At 56.8% G+C, this 23,652-nt stretch overlaps 2 protein-coding genes across 13 annotated transcripts in view; both read right to left on the bottom strand.

The window, feature by feature from the left end:
* Positions 1-1,326: 1,326 nt before the first annotated feature.
* LOC104013997 (stomatin-like protein 2, mitochondrial) lies at positions 1,327-14,656 on the bottom strand. Of its 4 annotated transcripts, none has more exons than XM_087763039.1 (11): positions 14,530-14,656; positions 13,400-13,552; positions 12,962-13,061; positions 12,236-12,294; positions 11,725-11,826; positions 10,959-11,093; positions 10,266-10,410; positions 9,864-9,943; positions 9,485-9,613; positions 6,865-6,934; positions 3,492-3,678 (listed from the first exon to the last, which is right to left on the bottom strand). In XM_087763039.1, the coding sequence occupies exons 1-11, from the start codon at positions 14,596-14,598 to the stop codon at positions 3,626-3,628; spliced, it is 1,095 nt and encodes a 364-aa protein (XP_087619165.1). In that variant the 5' UTR covers positions 14,599-14,656; the 3' UTR covers positions 3,492-3,625. The 4 variants fall into 4 exon arrangements, 3 of the variants coding, with proteins under 3 accessions (XP_087619163.1, XP_087619165.1, XP_087619164.1); XR_015705963.1 differs by having other exon boundaries at positions 3,540-3,678; positions 6,728-6,934; positions 14,530-14,655; XM_087763037.1 differs by lacking the exon at positions 6,865-6,934 and having other exon boundaries at positions 1,327-3,678.
* Positions 14,657-14,738: 82 nt separating this feature from the next.
* The window catches only part of LOC104013998 (atos homolog B), a 48,737-nt gene continuing 39,823 nt past the window's right edge, over positions 14,739-23,652 (bottom strand). For 6 of the 9 annotated variants that reach the window (XM_087763030.1, XM_087763029.1, XM_087763028.1 and 3 more), the window contains 7 exons: positions 20,882-22,135; positions 19,228-19,286; positions 18,813-18,912; positions 18,162-18,320; positions 17,670-17,738; positions 17,000-17,205; positions 14,744-16,634 (listed from right to left, as the gene is read on the bottom strand). In XM_087763030.1, coding sequence (XP_087619156.1) covers positions 16,481-16,634; positions 17,000-17,205; positions 17,670-17,738; positions 18,162-18,320; positions 18,813-18,912; positions 19,228-19,286; positions 20,882-21,955 — 1,821 coding nt within the window. In that variant the 5' untranslated portion in view covers positions 21,956-22,135 and the 3' untranslated portion in view covers positions 14,744-16,480. Of the gene's footprint in view, positions 16,635-16,999; positions 17,206-17,669; positions 17,739-18,161; positions 18,321-18,812; positions 18,913-19,227; positions 19,287-20,881; positions 22,136-22,323; positions 22,512-23,652 lie in introns of all 9 variants that reach the window. The other 3 variants (XM_087763034.1, XM_087763035.1, XM_087763036.1) reach the window with 3 other exon arrangements.

The raw sequence follows: 23,652 nt of genomic DNA, 5'->3' as shown, positions 1-23,652 counted from the left end.
AACACAGGGGAAGGCAGACGCACAGCTAAGCCCTCCCTGAGTGCCCCGCGTAGGGGAGGATGCCTGCTGGGAGCCGCAGGTCCTTAGGTCTGGCCCTGGCTCACCTGGCCCAACTCACCCCTCACAGCTGGAGGGGCCTGAACATGGGTCCCCAAACACTTCAGTCACCTGCATCCTGTGTCAGCCTTTCCACTGTTCTCTCAGGAAAGGTGACAGACTCCCAAGCCCTCTCAATCTAAACAACAGTTACTTTCTGTAACCCCAGGATGCAGTTTTTGTCCTGGATACCACTTCAGGCAGTGGCAGCTAAGGATCAGCTGCTTCTGACCTCAGGAGGGCCAGTGCCAAATAGGGGTGTTTTGCTGTACACAAACAGTGCTGCATTCACTTTCTTCTCACTGTCGCCGCCATGGTCTCTGGTCTCTGTCATGCCATAGTCCCCAGCCACCAGAAGGGCATCATTCCCCAGGTGATCCACCAAGGACCTGTCACCGGGATAAGGAAGGTCAACCCCTACCTGGGCAGGGTCCCAGGTAGCACAGGTGGGAGAGGATGTGTTCCCACCAAGCCTGCCTGTTACCACAGAGGTGAAGCCCACAAAAGAATCTGAGCAAAACTAAGTGCTGATGCAGAGCTGTAACAGCTGAGCCAGGGACCAGGGCAATGGATGCTTCAAAACTGAACTGAAAATTCAGAGTCCTGAGACAGAGTGGAATGATCCTGCCTAGGTCCCCTGTGAACAGTAGCTAGTCCCTCAAGGCCTTCAGGGATCTCGACAAAATGCAATTCAGAAGGAAGGTCCCCAACAGGAACAAATTTCAGGCTGCTTCTATTTGGGACTTGTCTATTGCATCATGTTGTGTGAACAGTCTCCTACTTTTAAGGAAAAAAGAGAGGATATGTCCCTGAAGGATGCAGTAAGTATGACACAATGTACACTGCACTCTCAGATGCAGCAGGGCAAGTTACTCGCTCCTTCCAGCAGCAAAAATTAAAGCAGTCCTAAGAGTCAAAAGCCACAGCATTTGGTGCTGAGGCACGGCTGTGTGATCAGGATTTCTGAATCCCATTCTGCCCTCTGACACAAAGGCACAACTTATGGATCTACAGCACAGTAAATGTAGCATTTCCTTGTTAAGGGAGCAGCAGCCGCCCGAGCATTCACACACCATTCAGGGAGTTGCACACACACCACCAGAGACTTTAACTGCTAGGACCGGAGTCTCCTTTTCGACTCCTCGCTCACACACACACTCACCCTCGGGCCCTTTCTCTCCCCTCAGGCTCGACCCTAGGTTTCCCCGAAGCAGAGTCTCTGACACGACGTATGCCAGGTGAATTTATTGAGTGGTACAGCGGGGAAGAGCAGCTCGAGCTGGGTGCCTCCGGAGAGGGACCCCGAACAAAGAAATCCCTGGGCAATTATACCCTTACAGTCTACGTTCCCCTCCCCTCATGCGACGGTTCGGTCCAACAGCAATATTTGGGTCTGGGGTCTTCTTGTTCCTTATTGGATCCTTTCCCTGTCTCCGGGCAGGACATTCCTTTTCTTATCTTGATTAGCTGCAGCTTCTGCTGATGGTTTCGGCTACCTTATCTTCCTGGTTTGCACCGGTTTCAGGGCCTTCCTTCATGTAGCTAGGTAGGAGTTCAGTGTATGGTCAGCGTATCTAGGTGAAAGTTCACAGCTTGCAGTCTAAGGCTTCAACAGGTCTTTGGATCCTTATTTGAGCTAAAAATGACTTCTACAACATCCTAGCCAGGGTCCTCCAAGTGACACCATTTCCCACAGCATTCTCCTGAAGAAACTGGCTGCTCGTGGCTTGGACAGATGTACTCTTTGCTGGGTAAAAAACTGGCTGGCTGGGCCCAAAGAGTTGTGGTGAATGGAGTTAAATCCAGTTGGCGGCCGGTCACGAGTGGTGTTCCCCAGGGCTCAGCACTGGGGCCAGTCCTGTTCAACATCTTCACTGATGATCTGGATGAGGGGATCGAGTGCACCCTCAGTAAGTTTGCAGATGGCACCAAGTTGGGTGGAAGAGTCGATCTGCTGGAGGGCAGGAAGGCCCTGCAGAGGGACCTGGACAGGCTGGATCGATGGGCCGGGGCCAACTGCATGAGGTTCAACAAGGCTCAGTGCCGGGTCCTGCACTTGGGTCACAACAACCCCAGGCAACGCTACAGGCTGGGGGAGGAGTGGCTGGAGAGCTGCCCGGGGGAAAAGGACCTGGGGGTGTTGGTCAACAGCTGGCTGAATATGAGCCAGCAGTGTGCCCAGGTGGCCAAGAAGGCCAATAGCATCCTGGCTTGTACCAGAAATAGCGTGGCCAGCAGAACTAGGGAAGTGATTGTCCCCTTATACTCGGCACTGGTGAGGCCACACCTCAAATTCTGTGTTCAGTTTTGGGCCCCTCACTACAAGAAGGACATGGAGGTGCTGGAGCGTGTCCAAAGAAGGGCAACGAAGTTGGTGAAGGGTCTGGAGCACAAGTCTTATGAGGAGCGGCTGAGGGAGCTGGGGTTGTTTAGTCTGGAGAAGAGGAGGCTGAGGGGAGACCTTATTGCTCTCTACAATGACCTGAAAGGAGGCTGTAGCAAGGTGGGGGTTGGTCTCTTCTCCCAAGTAACAAGTGATAGGACAAGAGGAAACGGCCTCAAGTTGTGCCAGGGGAGGTTTAGGTTGGATATTAGTGTCATTAGCCAAAGTCTCAGACTGAGAGAGTGAGGCTCAGCTATACTCTAGCTGCACCATCACCTGACGGTTTGGTTGAGAACCAAGGCTCCAAGACCTGAAGACAGTCTTACCTCTGAAACCAAACCCTGTTCTGTACCATTCCCCCATGAACATGTCTACGCAACTGAGACTGCCCCATAGCTGGTGTTTCAGCTGCTGCTAGCCAAAGCCATTCTCCATGATAACAGGCACAGTAAGTGTTCCCTGTTGCCCTCTGCATCTGTAAATGCCTTGGGAAGACCTCACCAGACTGGCTGAAGGAAGAGGCCAGCTGGCACCCCGCCCCCCACCACGCTAATCACCTGAGCATCTCATTCATCTGGGTGAGCTGCTTAGTCATTTCAGATGATCAGGTCCATGTTTGTGCCCACAGTGGTCCATGCCAAGGAAGTGAGCAATCAGCATGTCCCATTCACCACTGTCCACTGCAGAACAAGAGCAGCCTTGTCACATACTAGCCTGGGATTCAGGCACGGGCTCTACTCCAGGATCCTCCTGCCAGAGCTTTCTGGTTGCCTCTGGAAACTGCCATTTCTTCCCCTCCTACCATCTGCCCAGGCAGCCACACAGTTAAAGCTAAGCATGAAGAAAGAGCTGCTCCTCCTGCTCCATCCTGGCAGAGTATTTCTAGGACAGATATGGAAGTCTAACCTGTAGCCTCATCCCGTCAAGCTGCACTCTCTCCCAAACAAAGGAAAGGTATTTACAGAAGCAGTTTACAGGCCCCGAAAGCTGGCTTATCTGTGGAAATCCAGCTAGAGCACTGTAATCCCTGGGCGTGACTGTCCAGTGCCACTCCATAACAGAAAAAACTCTTCAGCCCTACCCCAAACTTGCAGTAGGACCTCCACATCACATAAAGGGTTATCCAGGCCCTGGGGAAAGAGCTGCTTAGCAGTTGGATAGAGATGCTGCAGGATCCCATCGTCCACAGTGTGAAGATCCTTCACGTTAAAAGAAGGGAAGAAATATGAGCAGAAAAACTTCTTTGGTGTCGTGGTTTAACCCCAGCCAGCAACTAAGCACCACACAGCCGCTTGCTCACTCCCCCCCAGCAGGATGGGGGGAAGAGAATCAGAGGGTAAAAGTGAGAACACTTGTGGGTTGAGATAAGAACAGTTTACTAATTGAAATATAATAAATTAAAAAAAAATTGTAACGAAAAGGAAAATAACAGAGAGAGAAATAAAACCCAAGAAAGACAAGTGATGCAAATGAAAACAATTGCTCACCACCAACTGACCGATGCCCAGCCAGTCCCCGAGCAGTGGCCCCCACCACCAACCTCCCCCCAGTTTTATTGCTGAGCATGACGTCACATGGCATGGAATAGCCCTTTGGTCAGTTGGGGTCAGCTGTCCCAGCTGTGTCCCCTCCCAAGATCTTGCCCACCCCCAGCCTCCTCGCTGGTGGGGTGGTGTGAGAAGCAGAAGAGGCCTTGACTCTGTGTCAGCACTGCTCAGCAGTAACTAAACCATCCCTGTATTATCAACACTGTTTTCAGCACAAATCCAAAACATAGCCCCATACCAGCTAGTATGAAGAAAATTAACTCTATCCCAGCCCAAACCAGCAAATTCAGGAAGAGTCTTTCCCAAGTGTCATCACCCAGTGGCCAGCCCTGTTTCTAAGCCTACAAGTGCCCCTACACTAAATCCACCAGCACAACCTCATTACTTATCGCTGACCTCTGAGGCATCACCCCAGCAGAAAGACCTGGTTGAACAAGCCAAAAAGCAGACAGGTACCCATTCGTACTACTGCAGCACTTAAGAAGGTGCAGCGCAAAGCAGACAAACCCTCACCAAAGACCCTGCAACCCCATTGTAAAACACAAGGCGGTAGATGGCTGCTGACAGACAGAGGCTAAGTGGAAGCCGAGTCCTGGACTCTGAATTTAAACACAACGCTGGTGGGTTTTCATATGCAGAAAAGAGAAGGCAAAAATGTGATGCGCTGCATGGTGGCAGTGGGTGGATTGGCTTGGAAGTGGTAAGGCAGGCATGGTGGGGCTGGGAGATTGTGAGGTGGTGCAGGAAACTCAGCTTGTTCTCATAGGGCAGTGGACTGACCTTGGCTGGGTTAAACCAGGCAAACTCAAAATGGAGGGCATCGATGATGACAAGCACGGCCTTGGAAAAGCGCTGGGGCACCCAACAGGAGCCCAGCAGGAGGCTCTGCCTCTCCCACAGTGGTGGCATGAGTGGGTCTGAGCAGGAACTGTTGTTGGCAAGCTCATTCCAGGTGAGCAGGAAGCCACTCATGAAGAGCCTGATACCAGCAAAAAAGAGAAAGCAGACCCAGGCTAGGAAGAGCAGCACTGGCCACTGCTGCATCCTAGGGGGAAGGACAGGTAAGCTCAGACTCCTATGGCTCTACCTGGGCCAATGTCCTGGTTTCGGCTGGGATAGAGTTAATTTTCTTCCTAGTAGCTGGTATAGTGCTGTGTTTTGGATTTAGGATGAGAATAATGTTGATAACACACTGATGTTTTAGTTGTTGCTAAGCAGTGCTTACACCAGTCAAGGACTTCTCAGCTTCCCATGCTCTGCCCGGTGCACAAGAAGCTGGGAGGGGGCACAGCCAGGACAGCTGACCCAGGCTGGCCAAAGGGCTATGCCATACCGTATGACATCATGCCCAGTATAGAAACTGAGGGAGCTGGCTGGGGGGCAGCGATCGCTGCTCGGGGACTGGCTTGGCCTGTCGGTCAGTGGGTGGTGAGTGGTTGGATCACTTGTTTTTCCTGGGTTTTGTTTCTCTCTCTCTTTCTTGTTGTTTTTCCTTTTCATTATAATTTATTATTATTTTATTTTATTCTATTTCCATTATTAAACTGTTCTTATCTCAACCCATGAGTTTTCTTACTTTTGCCCTTCCGATTCTCTCCCCCATCCCACCGGGAGGGGGAGAGTGAGCAAGCGGCTGCGTGGTGCTTGATTGCTGGCTGGGGTTAAACCCCAACAGCCAAGTACCTGCCCCCCCCCCCCCCCCCGCCAGTACCCATCCCTGGCCACTGCCCTGCACCCCAACACCCCTCACACCCGCCTGTCCCCTGATACTCCCCAGACCCCCCCAGCCACTACCCTGTGACTTGAGTTACCATTACCACCCTGTACCCTGGTAACCACCCTGTGCACAGCACCTCCTTGTAGCCCCCACCACGCCACGCCGTGCCCCGATCCCCCTCCTACTTCCCAGCACTGCCCAGCCGCAATCTGGCACCCCAGCATCTCTCATGCACTCCCAGCTGCCACGTAGCACCCTGACCCCCGGCTCCCGAGCCACTACCTTACACCCGAGCCCCCCTCGTACTCCCAGCATCCCTCGTACCCCACAGACACCGCCTGGCACCCTGACTCCCCTCCTGCCCCCCAGCACCTCAGGTTTCCTCACACCTCCCACCCTTTGTGCCTCCTCAGCACCCCTATCCCGACACCCCCCCCCCCCCCGCTCCTCTCACCCCCCCGGCCCCACCGCCCCTCTCCCCAGAAGCGCTGCGCGCGGCGGCCGCCCAAGAGGGGCAGCGCCCCCCGCCGGTCGGGTGCCGCCCGGCTCCCTCGGGGTGGGGGACGCCGAGCACCCCCAGCTCAAGCGAGACGTTGCTTTAATTAATTGCCACAGTCGTTCCCCTCCCCGTGGTGCACACTACAAGGAGCACGCTATAGGGAACAGCCCCTACGCACCCCAGAGGCAGGGGCACTGTTGTGAGGCACGAGGTGGGGGCTGCACATGACTGCAGGGGGTGGGACAGGGAGCCCGCAGCCCCGGAGAGCGGGGCCCCAGGCTCCTCTTGCAGATCATCACACCTTCCTGCAGGTCAGCAGGAGCTCCCAGCAGAAGCCTGCTTAGGAGGGATGCCCCCCCCCCCTCAGTGGCACATGGCAGGTTGCACTCCTGAGTGCCAGGGGATGTGCTGCAGCACCAGTACCATTTATTATGTTATTTAAATCCAAATACAAAATAAGGATCAAGGGAAGAAGAGCATCTGACCGTGGAAGGCAGCAGGACAGGACTGCCCGCAGCCTGGCAGGCCCCAGGCAAGGGTCCAGGATCTTTCTAGCTCCACTAGCTGGAGTTGGCCTGTTCTGCCTTAAGCACCTCCATGGTGGGAGGCTGGGGGTCCTTACGGGCTGGAGGCATCTCATCCTGGGTCTTCACAGCTTGTGGCTTGGTCAGCATAGTGCAGATGCCCAGGGCCTGGAAGGAACAAGAGCGCCATGGGGGAGGAGAGGGGAAACTGCATGCTCTAAGGCTGTGGCAGAAGACACTGTGTTGGAGCAGGCAGTTCCACTGTGTCGCAAGTCAAGCAAGCAGGGCATAAGACCAGCTTGGCTGAACAAGGAACTCCTCTTGGAACTCAGGTGGAAAAAGAAATTGTATGATCTCTGGAAGCGAGGTCAAGCTTCGCAGGAAGATTACAGAGCTGTGGTTCGTATATGCAGGGAGAAGACACAAAAGGCCAAAGCTCAATTAAGGTTAACACTGGCCCGTTTCGTGTCAGGCAACAAGAAAGGCTTTTTTAGGTCTAAAGAAAATATTGGACTGATACTTGTTGAAGATGGTCACCTGACTAATAGGGATGAAGAAAAAGCAGAGGCATTCAATGCATTTTTTGCCTCAGTCTTTAATAATACTGATAGACCTTAGGCTGCCAGGTCCCCTGAGTCGGAGGACCACGAGTGTGGGAACAGTGACTTTCCATTTGTGGACACTGAAATTGTAAGGGACCAGCTGTATCAGCTGAATGTTCACAAGTCCATGGGGCCTGATGGGATTCATCCCAGCATACTGAAGGAGCTAGCGGATGTTACAGCAGGACCCCTCTCGATCATCTACCAGAGGTCTTGGGAGTCTGGGGAGGTGCCTGCTGACTGCAAGCTAGCCAGTGTTATTCCAATTTACAAGAAGGGCGTGAGGGGGGACCCAGGGAACTACAGACCTGTTAGTCTAACCTCAGTGCCTGGAAAAATTATGGAGAAGGGTATCATACTGGGTACTACTGAAAGGCATTTAAAGGACAATGCAATCATCAGGCACAGTCAACACAGGTTCACAAAGGGAAAGTCCTGTCTAACTAACTTAATATCCTTCTGTGATAAAGTCACCTGCCTAGTGGATGAAGGGAAGGCTGTGGATGTAGTTTTTATAGATTTTAGTAAAGCTTTTGATACTCTCCCTCACAGCATCCTTCTGGACAAGTTGTCCAACTGTGGGATGAGCAGGTTCACGGTGCGCTGGGTGAAGAACTGGCTGAAGGGCAGGGCTCAAAGGGTTGTAGTGAATGGGGCTACATCTGGCTGGCGACCGGTCACCAGCGATGTTCCTCAGGGCTCAATTCTAGGGCCAGTCCTGTTCAATATTTTTACCAATGATCTGGACACAGGAGTTGAATGCACCATTAGCAAGTTTGCTGATGATACCAAACTGGGAGGTGCTGTTGACTCTCTTGAGGGACAAGAGGCCTTGCAGAGGGATCTAGATAGACTGGAGCATTGGGCAGTGATTAATGGGATGAAATTTAACAAGTCTGAATCCCAGATTCTGCACCTAGGATGGAGTAATGCCAGGCACAAGTATAGACTGGGAGAGGAGTGGCTGGAGAGCAGCCCTGCAGAAAGGGATCTGGGGGTGCTGGTCGACAGCAGGCTCGATAGGAGTCAGCAGTGTGCCCTGGCAGCCAAGAGGGTGAACCGCATCCTGGGGTGCATCAAACACAGCATAACCAGCCGGTCAAAAGAGGTGATGATCCCTCTGTATTTAGCATTGGTGCGGCCTCACCTTGAGTACTGTGTGCAGTTCTGGGCCCCACAATTTAAAAAGGATGTTAAGGTACTTGATTGTGTCCAGAGGAGGGCAACAAAGCTGGTGAAGGGGCTGGAAGGCATGTCCTATGAGGAGCAGCTAAGGACTCTTGGTTTGTCTAGTTTGGAGAAAAGGAGGACAACCTCATTGCTCTCTACAGCTTCCTGAGGAGGGGAAGTGGAGAGGGAGGTGCTGATCGCTTCTCCCTGGTATCCAGTGACAGGACGCCTGGGAATGGTTCAAAGCTGCACCAGGGGAGGTTTAGACTGGACATTAGGAAGCATTTCCTTACCGAGAGGGTGGTCAAACCCTGGAACAGGCTTCCTAGAGAGGTGGTTGATGCCCCAAGCCTGTCAGTGTTTAAGAGGCATTTGGACAGTGCTTTAACTTTTGATCAGTCCTGAAGCGGTCAGGCAGTTGGACTAGATGATCATTGTAGGTCCCTTCCAACTGAACTATTCTATTCTATTCTAAGACTGGACATGCAATAGGAATGGGACAGGGCAGGCAGGGCCATGAGACGGTGGCTTCAGGAGCTGACCTGAACCCCTGCTCCATGTTCAGCCCCATTGGGAGGCACAGGGGTGGACAGGGAAGAGGCAAACTTCCACCCCAAAGAGACAGTGAGAAAGTCAGCGCTTGCCTTGTATTTTTGCCAGCTTATTCTGGCACGGAGAGAAGGGTCCTGGCTCCTACAGCCACAAGGCAGCTCAGGCCAGTCCCTGAGCCAGGGATTGCTGTAGTGGGGACCCCCCTGTTTCCAAAGGACGCTGCGAAGCAGATTTCCCAGCCCACAGCTTCTATTTCGGACCCACCCGCCAGGCCAAATTCCTCCTCATCTCCCCTTTCCCAGTACAACCACCCCCTCCACAAGGGCCAGGCCCTGCTGGGCTGCCACCTTCACTTTCCTCAGGCAAGAGACGGGGTCCCTCCGACCACACTGACCTGTGCAACCATGTTGGTGACATCACCAGTGTTGGCGGGCAGCAGGACGGTGTTGGAGTCTTTGGCAAGCTTGGAGAAGGCGCTCACGTACTGCTCTGCCACAGAGAGAGAGGCAGCGGCGTTGCCATGCTGGGGAGAGAGGGCCAAGGCTCAGCAGCGAAGAAGCGAGTCACGTACCACGTACCACCGTGTACTCATCCGTGCCCCTACCCCCAGCCCACCCTGGGCTGGTAGTGGCCCCCAAGACAACAAAACTCCTCACTGCTGCTGAAGACGCTAGGGAACATCCGAGAGAAAGCCAGGTGCCACCCTGGCCTTGGTTTCATCTCCCCCAGTGCTAGCACCAAAGCTGTGGCTGCCCCAAGGAGCCATCGCTCACCTGCTGTGCCAGAACAGCCGCCAGGAGCTGAATAGCCTCAGCCTTGGCCCTAGCCTTGACCAGCATAGCACTGGCTTCTCCTGCAACAAACCACAGCAAAATGCATATCAGAACTGCAACGAAGTGCTTCTAAGGAGCAAATCAAGATCACATCATGCACGCAAAGCCTCCTCTTCCACAACAGCATGGTGATACTCCTGCAACACACCTCCTGCCACCCCAGGCTGCAGGGCAGCAACATGAGCTGAAGCTCAGCCCAAGGGTGCCATCAAGGAAGGATCAGTGTGGCTGCGGAAGCCTGGCCCACAGACAGTGATGCGGTCTGCTCCTCGGGAGCATCACCCCTCAGTGCAGAGGGCTACAGATCCCCCAGGCCCCACATGTTCTAGCCCAAGGCACTACCAGCAGCTTTGTTGATTTGTTCAGCCTTCTCAGCTTCTGATGCCAAGATCTGGGCCTGCTTCTGCCCCTCAGCCACGTTGATAGCCGATTCCCGTGTCCCCTCTGACTCCAGCACTGTTGCCCGCTTCCGTCGCTCTGCCTCCACCTGCAAACACAGGTCAGATGCCAACATGCCACGGCCATGCTGAGGAAATCCCATCCACGGGGAAAGAGCAGCGAGGACATGCTCCTATGTCCTGCTTGGGCAAGCATGGCTTAGCAGAGGATAAGAACACAGCTACAAAACACCAAGCGATCCCTGGTGAGGGCTGGTTCTGCTTCTCATGCTGCACAGCCCTCCCCAACCCGGTCCACACTTAACTGGCCACTTCCCCCTCCTCCCCTTCCAGCCCGGAGATCTGGCACTCCGCTTTTCTCAAGGGGAAACCTTCAGCTCTGTTTTTCCTCCTACAGAGCCCAGTAAGGATTTTAAAGAGAGCTGTCAGGGCTTGTGTGTACCAGGCAGGAGCCACCACTGCCAAAATAAGGATGGAAATTATTTATTCAATAGCTGTATGCTTGCAGCCAAAGTGTCAATGGGCTTCCCTCACCACAGGAGGGCCCAGCGCTGCCAGCTCTGGACAGAGAACAACTGTGCTGCATAGAAGGGGAGATTTCCCTCTTGTTCCAGACTGCCCACCCAGAGAACCAAACCTGCATCTGCATGGATTCCTTCACGCGCGGGGGCACGTGGATGTCCTTGATCTCGTAGCGCAGGCACCGGATGCCCCAGCAGTCTGAGGCCTGGTTGATGGCATCCACAATGTTAGCGTTGAGGGACTCCCGCTCCTGGGAGGCACAAAAGAAATGGCAGAGAGCAAAGAAGAGGTGTTTAGCATGAGACAGGGGTCAGAAGGGAAGCCTCCCCTCACAGGCCAAGGTCAGCCAGAAAACCCCAACTCCACAGGCTTAAGGCAGGGCAAAACGCTTCCCACATCTCTTAAAGGGGTTACCTTCTCCTAGGGAGGGCAGTGCCCAAAACTGAAATTGCTGAGATATACAAACATCTGGTGTACATCTGGATACAAACATCATCCAGGAATGCTAACAGCTCCTGTTTCTGCCCAACAAATGCAGCATGAGGGTTACAGCCCCCCCTGAACCAGGTCAGCCTCATCGCTGGGCCTGAGCAAAGAGTCACCAACTCAAGAGAAACACAGCTGGACCAGCCAGGTCTGGGCATGCACCACCCATCACCCTTTCTGACTAACCCAGGGCAGGGGAAAAAATAGCTCCTGTTAAAGAAAATAACTGAAACGACCCATCTTCAAGGATTCACTAGTAGGTCAACTGAAACAGAAGCCCTCTAAGCAAAGGGCATTTTGCTGTTAAGTGCATCAGCCTGGCTGTGCAGACCTCCCAGGGTTTCAAGAAATGCTGCTAGATGCTGGCAGCTCCATGATCCACCTCCCCAGCTCACCCGGAAGACTCTGTCGAGGGAGAGTTTGCCAAGTTCAGATCTCATAGTGGTCTGGGCCAGCTGGGTCACTGCGTACTCGGGATCTTCCACCCCATAGCTGGCCTGGGGAGCAGAAGAAAAAAGAGAGTCGATGGCAGTGCCGAGAGGGACCCCGAACGAGGCAGGATGGGCAAATGCTAAGCACTAAGATGAGAAACCTGACACAGACACCCCTGCCAAAGAAAAGTGGGGTCCAGAGCTGAAATCTGCCTTCCCCTCCTCCTCCCATTCCCTCGGGAGGGAACAGGGTGCTCAGCCCACCCGCCTCGCAGAGCACAGCAAGCCAGGCAGAGGCTGAAGCACGTGTCATGGAGAGAAGTGAGCCAGCAGAGCCAGGCGAGCAGTGCCTGAGGGGCTGCCAAGGCAGCCAGCTGGGCGACACGGCATATGCAGACCGCGCTGACTGCAGCCAGAGACGCTAGGAGGCTGCCAGTTTGACTCATGCCGAGTGTCAGTGCAACAGGGACAGTACCTTGTAGGGGTCCATAACCCGCAGATAGAGCACACCGTCAATCTGCAGGGTGACGTTATCTGCCAGGAGAGAACGACACGTTCTGTTTAGTGAAGCAGCAAAGTAAAGCCATGGCAACCCCCTCTCTCCTGACAGAATTAGCAGAGCTGGGCAGGGTCGTCCCTTTCCTTCCTGGTGTCAACAGCGTGGCATGGAAGAGGGATCGATTGAAATGTACCTCCTTATGCAAAGGGCTTTGTAAAAAGGACCCTGACATTCCCTACAAAATGCCTCATTTTGACATTTTAATACACAAGAAGTCTCAGGTCTCCAGATCAAAACATTTCATACTGTAGTTATTTTTAAAAACAAAATATTTAAGGGAATAAAAAAATAAAAAGCTTTATACTAAAACTGTAACAGAGCTGTCCGTTAACTTGATCCGAAATCTTTTTTACAGAAACACAGAGGAGATTTTTCCTGGTTCAAGACAGGAAAACATCTGAAAAATGGATTCCTGCCCAGGTGCATTCAACCCAACAAGAAGGGGCAGCCACAGCCCACAGAGAGCAGACAGGACCTCCTGGGGTTCTCCCACTCACACCACCACAAGGACAGTCAAGCCCAGGTGCCCAGGGACAGGGCTGAGTATGGAGTCTGGGACATTTCCACTCTTCCCCGCACTGTCCCTTGCTCACCCTGGATGCAGTGGAAGGAAAAGGGCAGGACGCAGAAGCTGTTCCTTACCTAGAGTGACAGCTGACTGCTCTGGGACGTTAATAACGATTTCTTTGAGACTCTGCACATAACGAATCCGATCCAGCAGAGGGATGAGGAAGTTCAAACCCTGGGAAAAGGGTGGGATTAGATGGCTGAGCCCTCTAATCTGGGGTTTCACACCCCCCCAAGAGCTCAGCCAGGCTAGAGAGGGCTGTGCAAACAAAGCTCAAGTACACTACATGCTGTAGATGCTGCAGGCAGAGCAAACGTGCTTCCCATACAGAGGAAACTTTGGTTTCTCAGTGCTTTTAACACCCCACCAAAGGAAATTAGTCTAACAAGCAACCAAAAGGATCACGATCTGGAAGAATAAGCACACCATCCCCCAAATCCTCGCGCAAAGGACGCCTCGCTACAGCTTTAGGAACCTGCTGAATCCAGAAGGGATGAAAAGCAGCTCCTTACAGGCTCAAGGATTCGGTGGAACTTGCCCATCCTCTCCACCACCCAAGCCTCCTGCTGTGGCACAAAGAGCACCCCAATATGCACGGGCAGGCCAGAGTTCAAGCGGTGTGGTGCTGGGGCTAGCCACGCTGAACACTTCAGCTGTTGGGAGCGCTGGAGAAAGGAAGAGGAACAGGATGGAGACTGGTTGCTGGCACCTCGGAGCCCAGCGCCATCCCTGCACGAGCACAGACACACCTGTGTGCTGTGCTGGGCAGCCCTGCCCCAGCCCCTTGCATGTGACAACCCTCCTCTTCCAGGCTCTGCTCTCCCATCTGGGATTGCTGCTCATGGCCCCAGTACACCAGGGCAGGAAACATCACTGACACCCCAAACAAGCACACGCTGTGAGGGGACATCGGCTGTCCCCACAGGGATGAGTCAGGACCTTCCCTGCAGATGTGGGGGGGGTTCACCCCAGTGTTGGAGCTTTCTCCACATCTTCCCTTCCCTCACATCCCTGCATGACACATCCCTCCCTCCCTCTCTGACACTGTAAGGGAAAGGAAGGTGTGGGATGGGGGTCTCTTCTGTCCCACTCAGCCCCCTGTAACCTGGTCAGACTCCTTCCTCCCACCCCTCTCCACCCCCCACTTCGGTCCCAGGCCCCCCTTGCCAGCCTGTCCCTCCCCAGCTGGGCTGCCTTCCGGCTCCCCCGGAGGAGCTGCGCCCCCTGGGCACAATCTCACCCTCCTCCCCACAGCCCCAGCCCCTCACTCCCCCCAGCTCTTCTCACTACCTCCCATGCCCAGCTCCCCACAGCCTCCTCACTAACCCTCATGCCTGCCCCCCGGCACCACAATCCACACCCAGGCCTCCACAGCCCCTCGCATCCATTTCTCCTACACTCATTTCCTCCCCACCTCCACATCCCCCAACCCACCCCCCAGTCCCCCACCACCACTCCCCCAACCAACCTCCCACCCAGCCCCCTCAGTACTACCATACCCATTTGCCCCCAGGCCTCCTCTGAGCACCCCAATACCCCTATCCCTACCCAACTCTCCCCAGCCGAGCCCCCATGAGCCTCTTCCATCCCACCCTCTACCCATCTTCCCAGGGCTTCCTCAGAGCACCAACACCAGCCCCACCTGCAGCAGGCCCAGGCGCAGGCCCAGTTCCAGGCCGAGCCCAGCTCGGCGCCCCGCCCGCACCAGCATCGCACCGCCACCGCTCCCCCCACCGCCCCGGAAGGCCTCCTGGGACACCCCGCCTCTTCCGGGCGAGCCGCCCGGGGTACCCCGTCCCGCCGCGGCGGCTGCTGCCCCTGGTTCCGTCGTACCTGGGAGCGGCGAGATGTGGGGGTCGGGCTCGGTTTCCAAACGGGCGTTTATTAAATTAAAAACAAACACGAAAAGTACCGGTGCAGCCTCTCCGGGCAGCTGCCAACCTCCCCGCCCCGGCTGGGCCACGGCGAGCGGCGCTCGGGGCCGTGGGGCGAGGGGGAACCCCGGTGCCGTGGGGGGAGCAGGCCCCCACTGTGTGTGGGACCCCGCCCCCCCCCCCCCTCAGCCCAGCAGGGCCAGAGCCTCTCAGCCTCCCCATGCCAGGGGAGAGTGGGGCCTCGCCTCCCCAAGTGTGGCAGAGGCCTGTCCTGTCCCATCCCCACGCCCCAGCTCTGCCAGCCAGAGCTCTGGGGAGAGCAATGTGAACACGGGGTGGGCTTTGGTTAAAATGACGGCTGTCCCAGGGAGCCCCCAGTCCCAGGGTCATGCCCACCCCAGCGAGGTTGCAGCCTGGCAGTCCTCCCTGCATGAGCCTAGCAGAGACTCCAGGTCATGGGGATTACACAGATGGGGTACATGCAAGCTCATTTTTCCTTTGTCCCCTGCTCCTCTCACCTCTCTGATCCACCCAGGGCTCCTGAGGCTGCAGCAGGGATGGGCACTGCTCCAGATCACCCCCAAACACCCTTCTGAAGGTCCAGCCTGGCTTCCATTTGATGCCCTCTGCTGCTTCCCCTCTTCCCAGGGACTAAGCCAGGGCTCCTGCCCATCCTCCAGCACTTGATCATGCTGCCAGCAGCCCCCTGCCCAAAGCCATCTCCTGGATGGAATTCACCCCACACACATGCAGACGGTGCAAGGCTCTGATTTTTTTGCAATCTCCACCTTCTCTCAGATCCACAGCACACATGGGCTCCAGAGGCTCCTGCTGGGAGGGCTGTCCCCGTGCTCCTGAAGAGAGCCCCAGGTCCCCATCCATGGGACAGCCATGTCTCTTAGCCCCAGGAGCCATGGCAACAGCCAGTTCCCTGCCAGCCACAGATTTCTTGGGGTCTGGCTTGCCCTAAAGCGGTGGAAGGGCAAGTCCAGGCCTCCCCAAGCTGTCTGAAGTGGGGCTGGCCCCACAGAGCTGGTGCCCAGCAAGTCTTGGCCTCTCCTGGGGCTTTTAACACAGCCCCGGCACGGGAGCTACACCCTGGCTGAGAGGTGGGTCACCCTCTCCTTCCACAGCCTGACGTGTTCCCGTCCCCATTCACCCTCACAGCCTGCACAGCCCTGCCGCAACCCAGGCAGCCCCGCGCTGCTGAGTGCAGCCTCTCTGCTGCCAGGGGCCTCATCCAGCACCAAGAGGGTGGGGGGAAGAACAGCACAGCACCTCCGATCCTCCGCACAAGCCTCCTCTGCGCTCTCAGTGACAATAAATACTAATAAATACAAATTCTTCCACACATTTTGCTCCCAACCCTGGGACCAGTGTGGGCAGCCTTGCCCAGAGTCCCCAGCCCAACTCTTCACTCCCCCCTGGCTCCAGCCACATCTCCGAGCTGGGAGCAGCACTGGCACTGGCAAAAGGCATGTCCCTGGAGCTCTGGGGAGCTCTGGGGATGCTCCCCAGCCCCTGCCCCTCCTGGTGAAGCCCTCTTGGTGATCTCAGCCCTGCTGCAGGGCACAGGCATGGTGTTTGTGCTGCTCAGGAGGACGGGGGCACACAGGGAGGGCGATACTTCAAGGTGGTGCTTGCTTGCTGGCCCTTTACTCATCTCTCCCCGAGATGCTGGGCTGGAGGCTCCCCAGTGGCTCCGGGGGATGGAGAAGGTCAGGCTCGGGGCGAGTAGCAGGGGTTCCTCGGCATCTCTGTAAAAGATTTCAGTTCATAGGGGATTCCTGAGTCGACCTCGATCGACTTGCGGGAGAAAAGCAGCCGGATGTCATCGTGAAGGTAGATCTTCCCCGACTTGGAGCTGTGAAACCTGAGTGGAGACAAGAGCAGGGCAGAGGGACCTCAGGCTCCCAGGCAAGGGCAGGACAGCCTCGGCGGGGGGCATGACAGCCTCGGCGGGGGGCACGACCCCCTCGCCTACTTTGGCCCCTGGTCAAGGTGGCCATGCTCTGGTTGCCTTCAGAGGGACAGAGACTTCTGCCCTCAGGCAGGGCGGCAGCTCCGACCTCCCCAAAAAAGCAGCCAGTCCCTGCTCCTCCTCAGAGCCAGGGGGTCAGGCTGCCATCCTCCCACTCTGGCAGGAGGGCCTGCAGGTTTGGGGGAGGCAGGGACACATGGGAGAGGAGCCCAGGGGTGACCCTGGGGCAGGTGCCCATCCCTCCCGGCATGCCCTACCTTAGGTGCATCAGGTAGCAGAGGACCCTGCGGGGTGGGCCGGTGCCTGGTGGGTTGCTGGGGACCACAGTGGCCCTTTCCTCCTCCCCCACGGGCACCAGGAAGATGCGGTGGCGTAGGAAGGTCATGTGGTTGGCCGGCATGTCCTGGAAGTCGTATGTCACCAAGAACATCTTCACCACAGTCTTGTTGGGGTTAAATAAGGTCTGGGGGTAAAGGGGTAGGGGGTGAGACTGGGAAGGGCACAGGAATGGGCAGGGCTGGGGCATCTGGGGGCAGTGCCAGTGGGCCCAAGGGCCCTGAAAGCCCCATACCAGCCCCAGAGGGCTTAGCCTGAGGCCCACAGGTCAGTCCTTTCCACAAACCTCCACTCCCATGCTCCCATCCCATCCCCATTGCACATACACGCTTTCCTGCCAAGACCCTTGTCCCTCCCCACCAACCTCTTCCTTCCCTGCATCTCCCATCACCTTGTCTCCCTGCTAGCACCCTGGGGACCCTGTGCTCCCCTCCACTGTACTTTCTCAGCAGCCACGTACCCCCTCTGCACAGAGCTTTCTGGCTGCTGCCCCTGCCAAACAACGTAATGGAGTGTATCCACTTTGGGGAGCAACTGGAGCCCACCCAGCCCCCTCCCCATGGTGCTGCCAGAGGCCAGGGGATGACTCACCACTTGGATGGTTCCAGCTTTGGGGACACTGTAACCCTTCTTTCCCAAGGCCTCCAAGTCAATCACTCCCTGGGGCAAAAGAAAGCACATGAGAGAGAGAGAAAGCCCATGGAGAGCCCAGCTGGGACCTGGCACGGGGCCACAAGCCCCTCTCGCCAGGAATGCCTGGCACAAGGCGGCAAGACAATGCCCAGCTCAGTCCCTCTCCAGATGGAAGGATGAACAAGCAGCAACACAGAGGTGACAGCGAAGCAGCAGCCATGAGATGGCTGGACAGCAGCCTGCCTGTTTATACACCTGCAAGGGTTCCTGCTTCTTTCCCTCTTCACTTTGTGGGTTAAATATTGCTCACAGCACAGCTAGCGGTCTCCTCAGGTAGGTGGTTGCTTGAGCTGCACTCTCTGGAGAGGGGCAGCCCCCAAGGATGCGCAGTGCCTGGGTACAGCCCCCACTCACCTCCCCCACGGTCCCAGCCCTCCCTCGTTTGCGTACCAGGAAAGGCGAGGGTGCGCTATGTTCGGAGATGTCGAAGTAGGTGACATCAACGGGCAGGGTGGCATGCTGGGGGCAGTAGGAGCCACTGGCACCGATCTCTGCCGTGAACCCCTCGATCCTCCCTGATGGTGCAAAGCGCCCTTTCAGGATGGACTCCTGAGAGAGGAGGGAAGCGTTAGGGACCTTCAAACACCAGTCCTGCCCCTCACCTCTAAGCTGCAGGTGAGATCACCCCCATCTCCACCACAACCACGTCTGCTTGCCCTTGTGTGTCTCCCAGCTCTCCGAAGACTGCTCATGAGTGGCCCTGGCTGCTCACTCCAAGACAGACCCATCCTGAATTGGTGGGCTGAAACCAGCCATCTAACACAGAGAAGCAGCGAGAGTGCCTCGGCTCAGCCGCTCAGCTCCAAGGCAGCCATCTCAGTAGGGTCTAGGGTCCTAGCATGTCACCCAAAGATCTGCTGGCTGAGCCATTCCGCTGGCGGATGGTGGCTGCACAAACGGCCACTGCACACCAGGCCCTTGGGGACAATCAGCCCAGCCCCACGCTGGGGCTCCCGTCGGGCTCAGCCTCTCACGCCCGTCACCAGCCCAGCCCAGAGCCCACAGGACCCATCTCCCTCCCTGGCAGGTGGGTGCTGTTACCTCAAAGTTGCCCAGCAGAGCATGGCTGATGATGGTGGTGGTGGCCCAGGGCGCTGTGGAGGACCTGGTACCCCTCCGGAGGCTGCTCCAGAGATGTCGCCTTTGAGAGAGGAGAGAAGATCAGTGTCAGACCGGAGAGCATGCAGCCCTGGGCTGCCCATGTCCCTGGGGGTGAGGATCCCTCTCCAGGTCCCCCCATTCCTTTTTTTGGTGGAGGTTGAACCCACTTTCCTACCCCCCAGGGGCAGAAGAAACCTCCCTCTGCCCCACAGCCTGGGGTCTTATGGAGGAGAGATGCCTGGGGCAGGGAAGGGAAGAGGATTCATCTCAACCCTCCCACAGGGCTGCAGGGTGCTGGGGTGGCTGGGCATCCCGGGCCCCCACGGCTGGCCCCCGGGGCTGCTGAGACACTCACGATTTGAGGCGCAGCCTGCTCTTCAGCCTCCTCCCGACTGCAGTACAATCCGCAGAGCTCTGGAGGGGGCATGAAATCGAGAACCATGTTAGGGCAGCAACCAGGGACTGTGTACCCCCGGGAGGTGCCATCACCCCTTGCCCTGCCCCACAGCCCCATGAGGGTCCCAGCAGATCGGACAGGCAATCAGTGGCCTCTGTGGGGGCAGCTGGCAGGGCAGCATGAGGGCTGGGGACGTGGGGCTGCCAAAACCGAGACCTGGCTGCAAGGGCAGGTCTTTACCCTCCCAAAGTGGCTCTGCTGGGGAATGGGGTGTTGGTACCCAGCCTGAGGGTGCAGTGCACAGCTCCCACCCTGCAAAGCAGGTCTCGGGGACAGCCCCAGTGAGCAAGACACCCCCAGACAGAGCCATGCACCAACACCCCCTTGCACTTCCCAGGGAAAAAAAGTCCCGTCCCCAGGTGATTCATGCAAAGTCCTTGGTAATGCCGCCGGGCAGAGGGGCGTGCTGCCCACCCCTGCCCACAGCCAGGCTCCTCCAGCTGTAGGGTAGGGGGTTAAAGCCAGGGCCACACTGCAGCTTCATTTTAAAGATGTCCCCTTTTCAGGGGGGACACCTTCCCTTCTGGAAGCCACACAAAAAGATGATGGAGCTGGCTGGCATGACTGGGCAGGAAAACCAAGGGAAGCTGCTGGAGGGCTTCACTCTGCAAAGGCAGTGCTGGGGGCAGCCAGGCTGGGGGACAGTCACCAAAAAAGGCACGTGGACAGAGATGGAGCTGTGCCCCATGGATAGTGCATCCTGGCTCCAAGCAGCAAGAAGCCAGGGTAGCTCTGCCATTGGTCCCTGCGGGTCCCTGCACCATGGGATGCCCCAGGGAAGGAGAGGAGCATGCCAGCTGTGGCATGAGCCTGCTGCAGACTCAGCCGGCAGGACACGGTGAAGGCAGGGAGCTGGTTAGGAGGGGCTGGTAAGCAGGGAGGAATCGCAGGTAGCTCCTGAGCTGCCAGGGTGGTTGCAAACCTCCGGAGTCTGCCCCATTTCTGAGAGCTTGTGGCACACTGGGGACATGCCATGGGCACCCCAGAACTGCAGAAAAGCCAGTGGCATCTCTGCACGCAGCACTGGGGCTCCCACTCCCTGGCCAGAGCATGTCCAGTCCTGCTCCCTGCCACCAAAACCCTTGCTCAGCGGGCAGAGTGCCCTGATGGATATCACAGCCAGGGACCCAAGCCATCCCACCCCTCTGCCGCCTTCTCCCCCAGGCAGGCAGAGGACAGCCGCTCTTCCCAAGCCTGCCAGTAAGTCTGGCTTAATATGAAGCTGTCAGGCACTGACTGTGGCAACTCTTGCTGTCACGGAGAGGTTGTGTCCCATTTGAACAAGGCTCTCCAGGCCAGAGAGCTGGTTGCAAGCAGCGGATCCAGTGACTACAAGGTGTCAAGAGCCGGTGACAACCTACAGACAGTGTGTCCCAGGGCTGGCTGTCAGCCGCTGCCCTGCTTACACCAGTGCTGTGGCACTGGGACAGAACAGGGCGCTGTGCCACTATGGACCATGTGCCCACGAGGACCACGTTTTGCCCACAAGGACAGCCCTGAGCTCTGGGTGTCCCTGGGCCATTCCCTGCCTCCCCCCGTGAGTGACGCTCACCTTGGCTGTGGGAAGCAGGTGATTCCAGAAAGGTGCCCCCTTGGCATCAGTGCTGCGGCAGGCCGTGGGCACCTGATGGCATGGTAGGGCTCTCTTCTTCCTCACTGGCAGGGACAGGCTCTCATCCTCAGAGCAGGAGTCAGCCACAGCCTCGCCAGTGGGCAGCAGCTTCCTTTTGGCCAGGCACCTGCTGCCACCGAGCCAGCTGCTCCCACAGGGCGTCTTCTCCAGGGAGCTCAGGTTGCTGGGCTCGGGGCTGAGCGCTGTCTGCGGAGCTAGGGGCTCCTTGCACCCATTGGCCACCACTGGCCATTTCTCTTCTCTGCTAGCCTTGCTGCTGTGAGCCAGGCTGCTCCCTGGCTTCTCTCTCTTCCCACCAGAGTCCAACTGGGGAGTTTGTGCAATATTGTGCAAATCAAGGTAAAGTAGGTTGTGGCCACTCGCCTGCTCCCTGTTATCCCTGTAGTCTGTGGGCTGATCCCCCAGCGGGACAGGGCAACCATCTCTCATGTGCAAAGTACTGCAAGCAACATGCCAGGAGGAGGAGGAGACATCCTGTGACTTGTCCTCTCTGCTGGCCTTGGGGCTGTGGCTAGGGCTGCCCTCACACCGGTGCTCCACCACCCGCAGCCCGCTGTGGGAGAAGTGCTGGGCAGAGCCACACAGGGATAGTTCTTCCACCAGCAGACCGTCCTCAAAGGTATCGTCATTGTCCAGGGAAGCCTGCCCAGGGCCCCCATCGCACTTGCCGTCCACCCCCCCGCCACCCCAGTGAGTTCGTTTGGGATCTTGCCCCCCCCCCGGAGTTCGCTGCTCAGGGTAACCCCTCTTGATGGCTAGCTGGCTGCCTGCCCGCTGCTCTGTGCTCTCAGAGGAGCTGGAGAGATGGGAGAAGATGGAGACCTGGTAAACCTTCTGGCGCTTGATCTCTGTCTCGTTGTAGCCCATGACGATGCCGTGGTGGGTGCAGCGCTGCGAGGAAGGCTCCAAGGGTGCCTCTCCACTGGGCCGGGACAGGCTGGGGTCTGTGCTGTGCTCTGGAGGCAGGGACGTCTCTGTGTGGATGTGCCGCATGGAGCCTTACTTGCCTGGACTTCAAGTGGAGCCGGAGTCAGAACAGCCCATGCAGCAGCAGAAGAGGGACCATAAAGTGCCACGGGTCACAGTATGAGGACAGGGGGTGGGAGCTGGACCCCACCTCACTCAGGATGTCCAGGTGAGCCCTCCGCTATGGGGTGCACTGCAGTGCAACATCTGGAAAGAGAAAGCAGGAGGATGGAGATCAGCCCGGGATCCCCGTCCTCGTCCAGCATTTTGGCTGCAAAGGACCTGCCAGGACGCGGGCAGTTCCCTGTGCAGCCCCGCTCGGACCTTCCTGCCCGGAGATGGGAAGAGGAACCAGGCTGGTGTGGCTCCCTGGGGAACCCTGCGGCATCACCCACCTGCAGGATCAGCACTTCCTTCCCAGCCTGGGCATGGAGAGGAGTCTCAAGGCTACTGGGGCCAAGTCCAGACAAGTGGGGAGAAGGGGGTCTGTCCTCTGCCAGGGACTTGACGTGCTTGTGCTGTTCTGGAGCACAGGAGTCAGGCAGATCAGACCAGTCCCAGGGGCTCAGGCCTGTAATCACCCCTTTGGGCAACAGCAACAAGATCTCCCAGTGCTCGCCAAGAAGACCTGCCCTGGCTACATGTGCTGAATGGAGGCTGTGCTGGCGCCCTACGCTGCCAGCCCCACGGCGGGGATGGGAACCTGACCTAACTTCACAGTTAGCTCTGCCGGCTTGGACCAGAGACCTCCACCACCTCAATTAGCAGCTGGGTGGTACCAGGGGCTGCAGAGCCCACCATGGGCTCCTGCACCATCCACCTACTCCTGTACCATCCATATATCATCCACGCGTACCTGCCCCGAGGGCCTAACCTCCTTGCTGCATGGGGCCTCGCTTTTGATTTTCAGCCCAGTTTCAGAGCTGTGAGAATCCTGGCCGTGAGTTTTTCTGGCATGATAAATACTGAAATGGCTGCGAGAGCCGAGGAGATGCAGGAAAAGCCACTGGAAGGCTGAGGAGCTCCAGAGCCTGACAAACAGCCCGTGCCTGGCAGCTCTGCCCTTTGCCTGTCCCTGCAGCTCTGCCTGCTCCTGCAAAGCAAAGGCTTAGGGGCAGGCATGCAATAGGGGAAGCGGTTCTCCAAGTGGGTCAAGGCCATCTGGAGAGCAAGGCTGCACATGGTATTTTGACCCCCGCCGTGATGGGGATGAGAAGATGGCAGGTCAGGGTGGTTGAGCCCAGGGATTTCATTTAAAAGGAGTAATCATAGAATCATAGAATCGTCAAGGTTGGAAAAGACCCTTAAGATCATCGAGTCCAACTGTTAACCTAACACTGCCAAGTCCATCTATACCATGTCCTCGAGCACCACATCTATCCGTTCTTTAAACACCTCCAGGGATGGAGACTCAACCACTTCCCTGGGCAGCCTGTTCCAATGCTTGACCACCCTTTTGGTGAAGAAGTTTTTCCTAATGTCTAACCTAAACCTCCCCTGGCGCAGCTTGAGGCCGTTTCCTCTTGTCCTATCGCTTGTTACTAGGGAGAAGAGACCAACCCCCACCTCGCTACAGCCTCCTTTCAGGTGGTTGTAGAGAGCAATAAGGTCACCCCTCAGCCTCCTCTTCTCCAGACTAAACAGCCCTGGGGAACACCACTCGTGACCGGCTGCCAACTGGATTTGACTCCATTCACCACCACTCTCTGGGCTCGGCCATCCAG

This window comes from Nipponia nippon, unplaced genomic scaffold (genome assembly GCF_047370975.1).
Source record: "Nipponia nippon isolate SJK-2023a ecotype South Korea unplaced genomic scaffold, ASM4737097v1 scaffold_27, whole genome shotgun sequence".
NCBI lineage: Eukaryota > Metazoa > Chordata > Aves > Pelecaniformes > Threskiornithidae > Nipponia > Nipponia nippon.
Note: the sequence above shows the minus strand (reverse complement) of the source record. Positions and strands in the feature narration are given on the sequence as shown.

Coding starts and splice junctions, on each gene's coding strand:
- LOC104013997 (XM_087763037.1), bottom strand. CDS start 14,598: ATGCTGGTGCGGGCGGGGCGCCGAGCTGGGCTCGGCCTGGAACTGGGC. Junction 13,553..14,529: donor TGCGCCTGGGCCTGCTGCAG/GTGGGGCTGGTG, acceptor TCCTTTCTCCAG/CGCTCCCAACAGCTGAAGTG. Junction 9,944..10,265: donor ACAAATCAACAAAGCTGCTG/GTAGTGCCTTGG, acceptor GGTTTGTTGCAG/GAGAAGCCAGTGCTATGCTG.